Source organism: Porcisia hertigi, chromosome 34 (assembly GCF_017918235.1).
Source record: "Porcisia hertigi strain C119 chromosome 34, whole genome shotgun sequence".
NCBI lineage: Eukaryota > Euglenozoa > Kinetoplastea > Trypanosomatida > Trypanosomatidae > Porcisia > Porcisia hertigi.
In genome coordinates, this window is record NC_090593.1 from 1,663,746 (window position 1) to 1,678,296 (window position 14,551).

Below are 14,551 nucleotides of genomic sequence, written 5' to 3' on the forward strand. Positions count from 1 at the left end.
AAACTCAAAAACTGTAATGCTTGCCACCATCAGCACCTCCTCGCACCAGCACAAGGGGACAGTGAGCACGTTATGTTATGCCGAGCGCGTCAAAAAAAAGTCGTGAGCAGAGCAGTTGTGAACGAGACCAACAGCAATGAACTCGTTTTGGCATTGCAGGAGGAGATTTTAGCCCCCAAGAGCCAACTAGCGAATGCGTCGATGAATGAGCTGGTGCGGTTGCAGGGGAACCACGAGGCGAGCGAGGCTTTTCCAAAAGGAGCTCACCTCCTCTTTAGGGGGAAAGCTGGCCTGCACCAAGCAGCTGATGGAGGAGTCCGAGAGGGTACATGCGTCAACTCGAACGAAGTCTAAATGCGCAGGCCGAGGAGATTGAAATGTCGCGCAGCTCCAACAAAGATAAGGAGCGGCGTATCAACGAGGTGCAGCAGATTCGGGTGATGGTGGCGGCACTGGAGCAAGAGCGAAGCGTGGCCGAAAGGCACACCAAAAAGAGGTGACAGCAGCAGCAGCAGCAGCCTGCAGCTCACTGGAGGAAAGTGAGGATGAAGCCGCACTGGGTTTGCTAACCGCAGGGGGGGGGGCGGGGCTCGTCAAAGTGCCTCAGGATGAAGGAATCAAATATCTGCGCCCCGGGCGACGTTGATCAGGACCGTTTCCTAGATCCGCCTGCCGATAACGCCGACGAGGACTTGATTTTTGGCGGTGAGCTCGGGCTCGCAGAGCCCGCAGACTCGGCCCTCGAGGACGTCTTCGCGGAGGACTCCGATGTCGAGCTGCTGTCCAACAATCTTGAGGCAGATGGCGGCGAAGCTGATGAACGACTCGGTGATCTTGACTTTGTACCTGACATGGCTGGTGGTGGGCCGTCTGCTCCACAGACCGCTGTGGTTGATTCTTCAAAGAAGTTAGCTCAGGTGACGGCAGGACGCGTCGTTGGCGAGGACAGCAGTGCAAGAAGTTTAGTCGACACTGGTGCCGACAACGGATTTGCAGGCCGCCAGGAAGCTGTCACCGACGACGGTGATGGCGAACTCATCCTCAAAATGTGTTGCTTCGCAGCCAGATTCATGCACTATGGAATCGAAGACATCGCTCAGCTCTTCTCAACCACCACTTGGCGAACAAAAAAAAACGGCGCCGGCATAATTGGAGGTGCAATGCAGTATCACCAACGAGATCCCAGGTGGCACTGAAAAACTTCTTTACCAAGTCAAGGGAGAGTCCAGAGATCTACGGCCTCACCGATCACGTCGCCAAACTCGTTCTTCCATCGCACACACTGCCGAACCACCGCTTTCCTCGACAGTCCTTTCACGTTATGATGATTCCTGAGTCTTGGCATATCGGGCACAAAAAAGTCGCGCATCTGGGGCATAGATATGTTTTGTGGCCTCTTCAGCAGCCTCGACCCCTCTCACCGGTGCCAAATGTTTCGACCTCCCCTTCACGAATCTCCCTCCACTTGGAGAAGAACCAAAGAAATTCAAGACGCTTGACACTGCGTTTTCCAGATGCCCCACACCCCTACACGTTTGAGTTTGCTTCTGAATTACGCCGACAGCGTTTTTTTTGAGCTCGCCATGCTCGCTCGGCGCGATTCGGTTCTGTGGTGTCTCTCCCCCCTGCTTGGACGGCGAGAGCGACACCGCCCTCTGCGTGAAAGGCACTACCGTAGAGCAGTCTGGCAGACAAAGCGTCCCGGTCAGTGGCGAGGTAACATTGACGCTGGCGCGCATGCCCTATGAGGTGTTAGACTTGTGGTGTGGTTGGTTGTCGCTTGAGGGAAACCCACTGGACGGCAACAAGGCGGTGCTTCGCGGCTTCTTCCCAGGGACGCTGCTCGGAAGTGGCGAGCTTGGGGACTACTTTCTCGCCTTTATGGGTCACCTCAGCTTACTCTGTACTCGTCATCACAGCTCTGTTGCCCAAAAAGCATCATACCAACAATGCCCTACTGGTGTTTTGCAGTCGCCTCGGACTGGTCCGAGTGGCGAAAATGGAGCAGCTAGAGTCTGTCTCACCGCGTAGGGAAGGTGTGCCTCGCGGTGACTTTACCGCCACGGGGTGCTCGCTGGGGGATTCACGAGTCTTCTCTCGTGTTCATCCCTGTGAAGGCGAAGCCTGACGATTACTGCATGCAGAATTGGGCGGCGTACATTCGCGCATTGTTGTCGAGCTTTGCTTTCACGGATCCCTCGGTGGACATTTCAATGCGGTTCGATTATCTTGTTGTCTCCGGTGCCTTTCACTTCGGCGCCGACTTCACTTACGATGACGCGCTCATTAGGGAAATCCTCACCGAACACCGCATGTCAAATATGCGCGAGACGGAGCACAGCCCTGCACTATCCAACGCGACATGGTCCCTTCGTATTTTTTTTTACGCTCACCTCCCCCAGCGCGTTTATTTCCGCCGACCTTTTTCTTTGTCAGTGGTCTTTCCTCGGCTAATTTGGCGAGATGGCTCGGTGCGTGCAGCTTTTGTTGGACCGAGTAAAGATCTACGCCGCACGGTTGCCCCCCCCTCCTCAACCCACCCGATCAGGGGCGCGACACTACAGCTCTCCTTTGATGCCAGCGGGGGCTTCGTCACCTCATCGTCGGCATGCGCTACCCTTTACCTATCCGTGAGTAACACGGAGTATCTCCGCCTGCAGACAGTAAAGTTCTCTGTGCTGGGAAGTGTAGGGTCAGGCGAGGCGCACAAGCCCATCGTAGTTGCGTCTGGAATCTTCCCGCTAACGTCTGTCACTTTGGCAGAGCCGGTAGTGCTCCACATGCCGCTCTACTGCCGAGGATGCACTGTTGGCAAACTGACTGCGGTGCTGCTTGAGGTCTACTACGAGCGCAACATGGCCGAGCTGAGCGCATTCGGGTTGCGCGATGTCCGCTGTGCGACTCTCTGCTATTGTGATGACAACGAAAGCCGCCGCTCCGATCGTCGGTGGGCGGCTGCCTCTGAAGACGACGACGGGGTATTTAGCTTCTCTGCTCACGGCCCAACTATGGTGCAGACGCGCGAGGCGTACTGTCTGCCGGGCTCGGATGCGTGGCGCTGGATATCAGAGTGGCAGCCCGACTGCCGCGATGACGATCAACAGGGGTGGGTTTATACACCTGGCGTCAGGCAAGACCTTCGTCTGAGTGCCACTGCCTCCACAGGCATGCGTCATTGTCGATGGGTACGTGTGATGCAGGCGGACGATCCCATCGTTTACCACTGCTACTTGGCCGAGAAAAGGCGGGTGACAACTGTGTGATTTTGCTGCATCAGTATCCAGCCCGCCGAGGTACGTGTCGTTCAAGTGGTGCATACTAAGATGGTTTTGAGGCTCAGACATCGACCGTCACCATTCCCAAGCAAAGTAAGAGAAAAGAAAATAAGAAACCGCGGTGGTCGTTGTGGCGATGGCTGTTCCTCTTTTAACTCAGGGAAAGGGATGAGGAAACTTTCTATCACTTTGCCACCACGCATGGCATCGTAATTCCTGTGTGTGTTTATATATATGTTTTTTTTTCCGCTATTCTTCCCTCGCGTTTGGACCGCAAGGAGACAAGGGCCAGGGCTGCCTCTACAAATGGGATGAGTTGCTTCGAGTGCAGGAAAGGCCAGAAGTCATCCCCCTTGAACAAATTTTGGCGTTACGGCGAGGCGTCGCCGACACTCAGTGAGAACAGGACACACCAGCATGTGACTGACAGATTCATCGGGGCCCTGCAATGGGCTCGAGAGTCGTGCTTGCCGCTCCAGAAGAAAGAAGAGAACGGCGCACAGGATGTGATACCCTTGGTCCGTGCACCGATCGGGATCGAGGGCACACCACGTCACGTGGTTTCCCCTGCTTTTTTTTTCAGAGGGAAAAGGAGTCGCCACAGAATGGACAGCTACAAAACCCTGTCGTCTGCCACCGGAGGTCGATCCTGGCGAAGGGGTCAGCAATGCTTCTGCAGAACCTGGAGCGCACTAAGATATGAACAAGACACATATCCGGGCACTTTCCAGGTTTTGGCGAACGTTGGTGAGATCATCACCTCCTGGGGGAGATAAAGGTCTGCGTCAGCCCCAGGTGGTGCGAGCTGTTTTGCCTTACTGAAGCCGTTGACGTTTGCCTGCGCCACCGTCAAAGAACGAGGGTTCGACTCAACATCTCCACACTGAAGCAACAAAAACCACCTGCAGAGAGCAGCAACTAGCTTTCGGCCTCTGCAGCCAAGGGGGGGGGCGCTCGAGACCATTACCTCACCCACGAATGGTGGTGCCCAACCCATTAGGTGTCGCTAGGTGGGCGTCAGCGTTTGGCTTCCCTCGCGTGGAGGTACTGGTCCCTGGCACCGCGAGGAGGGAGCATGTATTCATCAGGGGTGGATATATGTCTCTATCGCCCTCGTTGTCTTCTTCACTCACGAGTCCTCCAGCTCCACTTGACGGTCTTTTTTTTTTTGGGGGGGGGCTCGTTTATTTGTTGTTGTTGGGGGCTGATGAATATCGCTTGCAACCGCGGTCGTTCACCAGTCCGGTTTTCTTCGTTTGCCTTCCCTCCCCCCCCCTCCACACCACACACACACACATTTGATGTAATGTATCCTGCCCAGCCTCCAATACGAGCAAACAAACGAGTTCTTTCTCTCGTGTTCTCACCTCCCGCGGTGGAAGGGCAGTCGTTGATCACGCGTTGCGTGCGCCGGGGGAGGGGCGGGGGAACTGGTGCAGCGCGTGACTACGTACGCACCTTTATTCATTACTAGTCGCGCGCCTGCGTGGATCGGCTTCTTGATCCCCGCTGAGCCGCAGTCGTTTCTCCGAGCAGAGTGTTTGTCGAAGGATGCAGCGATGGGGGCAGATTCTTCCAGTCACCCCCGGTGGCCGCATTAAAGGCACGCCCTCGTCACGGATTGCCACGAATATAGAGCAGGCAACACTTGACACGACACTGATGCTTTACTTTTGCAGGGTTTCATTCTCTCTCTACTTCCCCTGTACACTCTCGGCGTGGACTACATGGCAGCAGCCGTGCATCCTGTGCCTTTTGTCAAACTATTCATACGCGACACAAAGAAAAATGAAGAATGGTAGCCGTACCAGGGCCTCCGTGGTCTTCCCACAGGAGCAACGTGCGTCGGTCTCGATTACGCAATCCGCCCCCCGCCCAGCTGCGTCCACCGGGAAGGGGGCTGCAATGCAGTTCGTCTCCAAGAGTGCGCGAAGTGAGATGGAGGCTGCTTTTGATCGCCTTCACGCCCTAGACAAATCCGTGCAGTCAGACAGCATTGGTGGCAAAGGGCTGGCACAGCTTTTGAGTGAAGTCGGTGTCTCACCGTTGTCCCTGGAGTACATGGTGCTCGTGTGGAAGTTAGGTGCCACGCAACAGGGGTGCATCGCGCGGCCTGAGTGGCTGAAATTCGTGTATGCTAAATGCATCGAATCCATCACACAGCTACGCCAGAAACTTGGTGAGTGGGTGAAGGACGTTCGTGAGAACGAGGGCTCCTTCCTCTTGATGTACAATTACCTCTACGACTATGTCCGTGGTGAGGAAGACCGCCACATGACACTGGGAAAGGCGATAAAAGGCTGGGATATTTTTTTCAATGGAAAGGAGCGTTATGCCCAGTGGAAAGCGTGGGCAGCAGTGAACCTTAAGGGCGGTGTTTCCCGTGACCTCTGGCGGCAGCTCGGTATCTTCTTCACGATGGATTCTGCTGCCCCTCAGCTTTCCAGGGACCAGGTCTCTGCGTTGCCGTGGCCATCGGCAATTGCCGACTTCGTTGACAAGGACGCTGCTGCGCAATCCTAACGTGCTGCACTAATGGGGCTAGAAGAGAGTTCGATGTATATCACCCGCTGAACATTTTTTACTGCCCCCCTTTTTTCATTGCGATGATTGAGAGGAAGGTGGAGGGTGTTGAAAAAAGGAACAGAACTCGTCATGCAGTGGTGACGTAATTCTGTTTTGCTTAATTGTTGAATTCTACTTTGGTCAACATATTGAAGAGGCGGCTCCTGCTCCAGTTATTGTTCAACTCGGTGAAGTCATGGCAGCATTCTCGCCCGAGTGTGGGAATGTCTTGCGACGGGCTCTCTCAGATCTCTCCGCATAGAGGTCATCGAATCGCGATGAGTTTACAGCGCTTACAGGGGAGAGACAAGAGTAGCGAATGCCGGTGGGAGTCCCTCGACGCCCCAGTCGCACCACAAGGACCACCTCAAAGAAGCTGCTCTGCCCCCCCCCCCCCAACCAAGCAGCTCTATAGTGTCGCTGCATCACATACGCCAGTCCGCGGTACTTTGGCAAGCTTCAGCAACTAGCATATGAGTCTCTCCAGAGGGGTCTTCTCTCTTGTTTCGCGAACCACCCCCGACTCACTTTTGGCATATATCTTTGCGTGGACAGCCACCGGGCCATAAGTGTCCGCGGTACTATATAGCGGTATAAATGCCGTAGGTGCAGTGGGGCAAAAAAAAAAACTTCAGCCCAGCGGCGTACAGCTTTAGCTCTGAGGGTGAAGCAGCATAGCTGGAAGTCTAGTCTCTCCGAGGACAACTGAGTCAACCTTGTCATTAGGGATAGAGGTGTCATGTTATGGGCTTGCCTCCGCACTTTGAGGTCCGCCTCACAGGTTGGTATTGTGAAAGATGGCGTAGTGGGGCGTATTGTCACGCAAACGCCGACATCGCTGAGCTGCCAGCCGTGTCTCTCATTCTGGCTCAGCCTCGATATATTTATATCTATATATTGTTTTTTTTTTTGAATCGAGACACAATGTGAAAATGGCGAAGACGCTGGGGCGACAGCGACGACGGTCCCGATCCCGGCCGCATCCACCACAAAGCTGGTCACTGGCTTCAGAGACCTGCTCGAACTCACCGGAAGCCTGTGTGCGCGAAGCTGCGAGCTGGGACAACTAGTCTTTTTAAAATTCTGCGACTGTTTAAGCTGCAGCTGCCTCGCACCGAGAAACACGAGTGTCAAGTAGATGAAGAAAGCAACAGGTCTTTTTTTTTCTGCTTAGTCCCGTACCCGCATGTGTCCCTTCTTTGGAATTCGCTACCAGCGAGGCTACGCTCTGCGACGACGTGGAAAGGGTTGGCCTCCTCCTAAATTGTGGGCGGTGTGCAAAGTCAGACTCCTCCCGGAATCCCCGTCCTGGCCTGTTGTTTCTATGAGAGCGACTGACCCGCTGCTGTGTTGGACACCCTACATGATCGTCGAGGATTGCTTGGTGCTCAAAGCATGCCTCCCTTTTCACGGTACTGTATTCTGTGCATTGATCGGATGGTGAAAGTCTCAGTCGCACAACAAGGGACATTTACCTTCAGGTCTGTGTGTGTGTGTGTGTGTGTGGAAGGGGAAGGGGAGGGGGAACGGGGGTGATTTGACGGTGGTGACCGATTTCGCTGAACGTATCGACTCTATTTCACGGCTACCCTTTATTGTCAATGTGACAGACGCCGCCTTCTCTCTCTTCGAGCGGGACTATGAAAACGGATTGCTTAGATCAGTGCATCCCTTACACCGAGGCCCGCACGGCACTGACCGCGCACACGGGATGTGACAAGATGACGGAGAGCGCCCCCCCCCCTCCTCAAAAAAAAACGAGTCACAAGTCTGTACTCGATGACGGAAAAGTTTCTCCACAAGCGATCTGGCATCGGTAGCAGTGATGGACTACAGGCTGGTGAAGTGCGGCTGTATAGATTTTGACCTCTCGACTTCCTGCTGGGTAATCGCATGTTGAAAGAGTAGTCAAAAAATCAAGTGGGCCGTTGCGCGTCCTCGAAATTTGGCCTCCCCGAGCATTCTCACGTTAAAAGGCTCTGCCTTTCCTCTCTTCAGGGTGGTTTCGCAGTGACATCGACTTTGAGAAATAAGACCACCCGCGCACTCGCATCCTACTCGCTAATTTGCTGAGGCGATGCACCCGTCTCGATGCGGACTGTCGCCTGCAGGCACGGGTACGGTGCTCCGCTGACTTTAGCTTTTCTTTTCCTCCGCTTTTTCTTTTTTCTGACGTTGTGTACGACTTTCGCTGATGGTTGGTGCCTTCCCGTGGAGGGTATTGGTCTGGGGGGTGGTGGAACCACCGCCGACGCTGTAAGGGGGAGGGGGAGACTAAGTAGCCCCATTTTCTCCTGCAACTGCCGAACGTCTTTTCGTAACAACAAAGTACATATTACGGGTACATGGTAGCGATGGATCGCTACCCCGGTTTACGACCCGGTCCGGCATGGCGTTGCGTCGCTGCGCCGGGAGACGGTGGACCACCTTTGCACCGTCTATATGGCGACGGAGACGTCACCTCCACCGCACCGTCCCCCCCCCCCTCCCCGCCGGTTCTGGTTGCATAGCGTTGAATAGCTTGAGACGTTGTGAGAGGGCGACTGGTTGCCAACCAGCGAAAGGAGGACTGCTTTGAAAAGGTGGTAAAACTTTGGGGCGCAGCTCAGCTAACTAAAGATAGTCGCTCCAGCAACGCTTATGAACTCTTGTTTTCCAGCTGGAGATTGGAGTGTGACAGGTTACACAGAGAACCGGATTTGGGCACCTCTACTATGGCAGGAGAACCATACCTGCGGGGCGGACGCATGAGTACACGTTCTACAGGCTTTTCTTCATTGCCGCAGACGCACCTTTTTTGTTTTCGGGGCGGTGGGGGGTCTACTGACGTCTCTTCGTACATTCACGAACTCCTTCACATTACACGAACGCGTAGGTGTATTTACTGCTGGTCGTGGTGGTGGCTCATACGATTTACGTCCCACCGATTCCCCCCCCCCCTGGCTAGTCGTATCTGCACAAGCGGGTACCCTCTCTATTGCTGAACATCACATAGTTTTTTTTTTCTTTTGCCCTACTGCGATAGTCGGGAGGCAAGCGTTACTGTGCACTCCATCAACGCCTCGAGACACACAAGGTGAGTAGAGCCCGTGTCAGCCCTTCTTTTTTTTCCCCGCTAATCGTTCGTCAGTAATGAATAAATGCACTCAGCAGAGCTCATGCGCATCCTGTTCCGCGGCCGCAAGGCTGAGATCGAGGCGGCGGCCAAGGATAAGTCTTTCTTGACATTGTGCAACCAGCCTCTGCCGAATGGGCAGTATCCCATTCATGCCTTAGTGGTCGGGAAATGCGCAGAGGCCGCGGAGGTGTTGCTTCAGGCCGGCGTCAATGCGAACGCCGAGTCTCAGGAACCCGGGGACACTTTAGGCTTCACTGCCGCGCATTATGCAGCGATCGTGGATTGTGTGTCTGTGCTGGAGCTGCTGGAACGGCACGGTGCCGACCTGAATCACGCTGCCGCGGACCGATGGACCCCACTGCACGTGGCAACCTTTCGCGGGAAGACTGCAGCGGTTAGGAAACTTTTGCAACTAAAAGTGAACGTCAACTGCACCACCACAGCCGGCCATACCCCGCTGATGTTCGCCGTTAACCTGGGTCGGGTCAAGGAGGCGCGCTGTTTGCTTCAGAGCAACGCGACGATCGAGCTGAACGATCCACGACACGATAACCTGCTACACTACGCTCTACACCATCGACTTGCGCAGGCTATCGGTATCGAATACAAGCTTCCTGACAGCCAGCTCGACGTGGCTGTGCTGCTAGTGCTCAACGGTGTTTGTCCAGATGAATTCAACGATGAGGGCCATACACCAACACGATACGCAGAGGAAACCCTGCCATCGCTGCCAAAGGCTCTTAACCTTCTCTTTTCCAACGCCATCAAGTTGCTGTGTGCTCCCACAGAAATGAACTACCTCACGCTAGCCGCCGCTACGGTGGAGTTTTTTGTTGAAAAGGTTGGCCTGGACACCGCCCAAGCGCAGGCGCTCGTCGAAGTCATGGCGACTCTAGAGGAGGAGCGCCAGGCGATTCGTCCAAAGCCCCCGACCAATGTAGACCGGATCGGCGGCGCTGCGGCTCCGTCCGTGTCGCAGGCAGTCCACACAACACTACCTCCGAGGGAGCTGGATGAGGATGGCGGAGGCCTACGCAAAGGCATGTGTCCCTTTCTCGAGCGTACGGCAAAGCACCACACGAAGGACCCTGCCTGTAAGGGCACGGACAAACGCCCACGCTTCTTTATACTCTATACGCTGCGCCACCGCAGGAATACGTTGCTGCTTATTGGGACCGCCTTTCTCTTTGGCTATTACTGTGGCCAACGACGCCGAGTCTGAGGGAAGGGGGATGCAGGTCTCCCCCCATAAGGAAAGCAACTCCAATCGCCAGTCTGGTATTATGACGCAAACACACACACACACACACGGGTCATACACCGCGAGTGGCCCTGTCGGGATTTTTTCCCCGTCTCCTCGCCCCCTCAACGCAGTGTGACGCCGACGTTCACCGGATAGTGTCGATTTTCTTTTTTCTTGTTTTTCCAGCGCTTGGGAATATTTAGATTATTTTGTGCTTTTTTGCTTCCGGGGGAAAAGGGAGTGCGACCCTGCACATGAGTTTCCCTGATCTCTTTTTTCTTGAAGATATCGCGACGCAGTTGCTACAGGCGCGTGCTTCTCGCTCGCCACTCATCTCTAGTGTCTTTTATCTCGTACCTCAGAAAAGGACGGAGTAGTAGGGCGATGCTGGCGGGTTATCTCACCCTCTTTCGTGCCCACGCGCACCCGCCTCTGTGCGTGTCTGTGCGGGGAGACTGCCATCTACATCTTCATGCAGCTTTCAGGCCCTTGACGCTTGATTAGCAACGACAAGAACGCATCTCTAGGCAGGCAGAGGACAAATAGGCTCTTGGTGTTTTTTTTTTCCTTCAAGTCTGCGAGACCACCACCTCCACCTACTTTGTACCAGGTAAGCTTCACCCACCCTTCTTTCGTTACTACTCCTTTCCTTTCTTTTTCCGCACCACTCCCTTTGGTTTCGCACGCAATGCTGCTTTGCACTGCCTCCACGTGCACACAAACATACACACACACACACACACACGCACAAATATAAGCTCTAGCGGCTGCGCTTGGAATTGAAGAATTATGGCCCGGGGATTCGGCGGATTCGGCGGACGTGGAGGTGATCGCGGTGGCGGCGGCCGCGGCTTTGGTGGCCCGCGTGGCGGCCGTGGTGGTGGCAGCTTCGGCGGTGGCCGTGGCGGCGGAGGTCGTGGCGGCTACATGTCGGAGCCTGACCCACCGGAGCACATGGAGGAGGTCGGCACCTTCATGAACGCCGCAGAGGGTGAATTAGTTTATCAGGTCACGACCAACGGTCAGGTACCGCGCTTTAACGCCTTTGTGTACACTGAAAACAAAGCAAAGATCGGCAAAATCGAGGAGATTCTCGGCAATACGACTGACGTTATGTTTTCAGTAAAACCGTCTCCCGGTGTTCAAGCAGCGTCGCTCAGCGAGGGCGATAAGGTGTACATCTCCTCCACCCAGTTCACACCTCTCCGTGTCTTTACCGACCCGCCGAAACCGCGGGGTCGCGGAGGTCGCGGGGGTCGTGGTGGTGGCCGCGGCGGTGATCGTGGTGGGCGTGGTGGCTTGGGTGCTCGGGGAGGCTTTGGCGGTCGCGGCAGCTTCGGTGGTGGTGGTGGGGGGGGTCGCGGGAGTTTCGGCGGCGGTGGGCGTGGTACTTTCAACGGTGGCGCTGGAAGCCGCGGCTTTGGCGGTCGCGGTCGCGGTCGCGGGTATTAAAGAACACCCGTACCATCCGAGACGGGCTGGTGTGGTAAAGGTGTGCCCCACCTCAACTTTTTTATCATCGTCTCTTCCCCGCTGATGAGGGCAAGGTAGCAAAGACACATGCGTGGAGAAGCACAGAGGTCACCCCCTCCCCCCCCCCCCCCCCCCAACCCGAATTCCTCTTCGACGTCAGATTGCTGAGAAGCAGGCATCCAGGCGGTCCAAGAAGGCCGGCGGAGTCTCACGAAAAAGGTTGTGTGTCTGTGTGTGTGTGTGTGTGTGTGTCTGTCCTGGCCTGTCTATACCTTCTGGTTTTAGTGTATGCCACCCTGAGCAAAATCCAGTAATGAGTGCATCTCAAATGCGACGGCCGCCGAGCCATGTGACTGGAGAGAGCGAGATGCGAAAGGAGAAGCTGCGACCACCAGGTGCAATGACGTAGTTGCCACGAAAAGAGCGTCCATTGTCCTTTTTGTTGTTATTGTTGGAGGAGTGCTAATGTGATGCTGAGGTCGATGGTTGACATAACAATTTGGCTTAGTGTAAGCAAGGCGTATATTTTCACATATACATATATATATAAATACATATATATGTTTGGGGTGGATATATATATATACACATATATTTATATATATATATTTATATATATGTGTGTGTACATGCGCATATAAGTACATGTTAATTTGTATCTGCGCGTTACATTTATATAGGGTGCACTAAAAAAAAAGGAGAAGCGAATCTTCTGGTATCGAGGCTGTCGTTACGTTAAGCTTTTCTCGGTTTAACCTGTAAGCAGAGGAAAAAAAAATCAGCACACGGACCGAATCACATTTTTTTGTATTCCACGCACTCGCCATCGGTGTGCATCTGTAGCGCATATTCATTGAGGTACTGTCAGCACGCATTGGCGCGTACAGACCCAGTGCGTTATGATTGCTAATGCGCATAATCAAGGGTGGTTCAGCGTGGACCTTGCAGACGCTGTACCTGTCTCCTCTATCGGCACATGCGTTCACATGGAGGCGCTCACCGTCACAGTGGAGTTTTCTTTTACTTTGTACAGCTGGATGTATTGTTCAACATGTGACACTACCGGGGAGTGCCCCACCCCACCCACCCCTCCCCCTCCCCCTCCCCTTCTCTCTCTGGGGCTTTTGTTGTACGCCCTTGTCCACACATCATTTTCCGCAAAACGAGCTCAACTCTTTCTGTACTCCACCATGATTCCCCTTTCCCCTCCCCCTTGGTTTCAGGAGTATATCATTCCTCCCTTGCCCGCCCCCCCACTCCCCCTCGTGGCGGTGATTCACAAAACGACAAGCTGAACTTTGGCTCGTATGAACGCTGATACCTCGCCACTCAACTGGCAATGGAGTGATGGGTTTCGGCGCACTATCTGCGGTTTCAACGTCGCGAGGGACTGTTTGGGCGGTCTCGCGCTGCTTCTATGTATACCTCCCGCGGTGGTGGTTCATCTTTCAGGCGTTATCCTGACGCCGACCTTCACCTCCACCCACAGCGGTACCGCTCTCTTTTTGGAGGTACTTGCGGAGCTTTTTCTCTGCATTGGCGCAGTGGTGTTTCTTTTTCTTCTTCTTGTCGCCGATCCCGGCTTCACAGAGGCTCCCACCGACCTCAGTTGCCGTTGCAAGAAATGTGGTGTTGAAGTCGAAGGCTTCGATCACCACTGTGGTGCTGTGGGAGCCTGCGTCGGAAAGAGCAACATGTGCTACTTTATCTTATTTCTAATGTTCGCTGCTCTGCTGTGTGCGCTGGTGGGGCTGCAAAATATCATCTTCGTGGCCACCGCCATACGCGCTTACAGACACGAGGCGGGTTCCTCATGGACATCTTTAGCTGCCTTGAAAAAAGCCGCACTCGCCGTACTCAGTTCTTCGCGCACTCTGGTGTTGATTGTACTCAGCGGTGCAGCTGTGACTGGCGGTGTGTACTGCACGTTTCTTTGGCTCCGGTACATTTATCTTGCTCATATGGGACTCGACTCAGTGCGGGGACGCAGACGGTTGGGCACTCGAGGCTCCCTTTCCGCCGTTTTCTCCTATACTCTGCACCCCAAGTTGTCACACAACAACTTCATTTTTCGGCGTCAGTACGATTTGTTGGATGTCTCGAGCTGACAAGCTCTCTTGCTGAATGCCGAGACTCCGTGTACGCTCAACAGTGAATCTCCTTTCACCGCCTCAGCATCTCCATGTCATGGACGGATACTCTGTACAACGAGCCCCCAAAACTAGCGTGCTCGCCCAAGCGAGCGGGGGGAGGGGGAGGGTTCTACCATGAGTGCGCGTGCATCAAAGGCACCAATGGGATTCGCTCCTTTTGCACTGCGTTCCGGCGACTTGCGCGGCGGCGTCTCGGGCGGAAGCTCTGGAGTCCGTTCTCTAGAGGCACCACATCGGATGCGCGTGAAATGGTGCTCTTCGGGGTGTACAGCGGACACATTACCCGCTTGATGCAATCGGCTGCTGTCTCCACACGAACCTCAAAAGAAACCGAAGAGTATTGCCGAGGTCGGCTTTACCCTAGAGTGACTTAGCAGGTTTGTGTGCCTCCTTGCCAGGCGTTATAGCATGTCAAGGGACCACACCGAAAAGCTTGCACACATACACATATGCATACAACGGAAAAAAAAAAACAGAGACTGTGCGTCCGGCACGTGAATCCTTGCACAGTACGCTCTTCTTACTCCCAAGCTGAAGCTATAGGGGATGACTGACGTGGCTTCCGTACACCCCCGTGACTCTGCACTTTTTTGGTATGATCCTGGGCTGCGGGTGAGTTTCGTCGCCGGGGGCTCGATCATGTGTGTGTGTGTGTGATCATGAACGCTCCTGGTCGACCTCTTTGACCATATCCACCCTCTCTTTTTGCTCATCTCCACAGGGC

General features: G+C 54.5%; 6 protein-coding genes across 6 annotated transcripts; all 6 read left to right on the forward strand.

Moving 5' to 3' along the window:
- Positions 1 to 608: 608 nt before the first annotated feature.
- JKF63_01994 (uncharacterized protein) lies at positions 609 to 1,196 on the forward strand (the record flags this gene model as incomplete). The annotated part of the gene is made up of 1 exon (XM_067898037.1): positions 609 to 1,196. One exon carries the CDS (start codon positions 609 to 611, stop codon positions 1,194 to 1,196), a length of 588 nt encoding a protein of 195 aa, XP_067754194.1.
- A 1,017-nt stretch (positions 1,197 to 2,213) lies between these two features.
- On the forward strand, positions 2,214 to 3,263 carry JKF63_01995 (uncharacterized protein; the record flags this gene model as incomplete). The annotated part of the gene is made up of 1 exon (XM_067898038.1): positions 2,214 to 3,263. The coding sequence occupies one exon, from the start codon at positions 2,214 to 2,216 to the stop codon at positions 3,261 to 3,263; it is 1,050 nt and encodes a 349-aa protein (XP_067754195.1).
- A 1,674-nt stretch (positions 3,264 to 4,937) lies between these two features.
- JKF63_01996 (uncharacterized protein) lies at positions 4,938 to 5,798 on the forward strand (the record flags this gene model as incomplete). The annotated part of the gene is made up of 1 exon (XM_067898039.1): positions 4,938 to 5,798. The coding sequence occupies one exon, from the start codon at positions 4,938 to 4,940 to the stop codon at positions 5,796 to 5,798; it is 861 nt and encodes a 286-aa protein (XP_067754196.1).
- A 3,182-nt stretch (positions 5,799 to 8,980) lies between these two features.
- Positions 8,981 to 10,180, forward strand: JKF63_01997 (uncharacterized protein; the record flags this gene model as incomplete). Its single annotated transcript, XM_067898040.1, has 1 exon — positions 8,981 to 10,180. The coding sequence occupies one exon, from the start codon at positions 8,981 to 8,983 to the stop codon at positions 10,178 to 10,180; it is 1,200 nt and encodes a 399-aa protein (XP_067754197.1).
- Positions 10,181 to 10,990: 810 nt separating this feature from the next.
- JKF63_01998 (uncharacterized protein) lies at positions 10,991 to 11,653 on the forward strand (the record flags this gene model as incomplete). The annotated part of the gene is made up of 1 exon (XM_067898041.1): positions 10,991 to 11,653. The coding sequence occupies one exon, from the start codon at positions 10,991 to 10,993 to the stop codon at positions 11,651 to 11,653; it is 663 nt and encodes a 220-aa protein (XP_067754198.1).
- A 1,328-nt stretch (positions 11,654 to 12,981) lies between these two features.
- Positions 12,982 to 13,782, forward strand: JKF63_01999 (uncharacterized protein; the record flags this gene model as incomplete). The annotated part of the gene is made up of 1 exon (XM_067898042.1): positions 12,982 to 13,782. One exon carries the CDS (start codon positions 12,982 to 12,984, stop codon positions 13,780 to 13,782), a length of 801 nt encoding a protein of 266 aa, XP_067754199.1.
- Between the last annotated feature and the right edge of the window lie 769 nt (positions 13,783 to 14,551).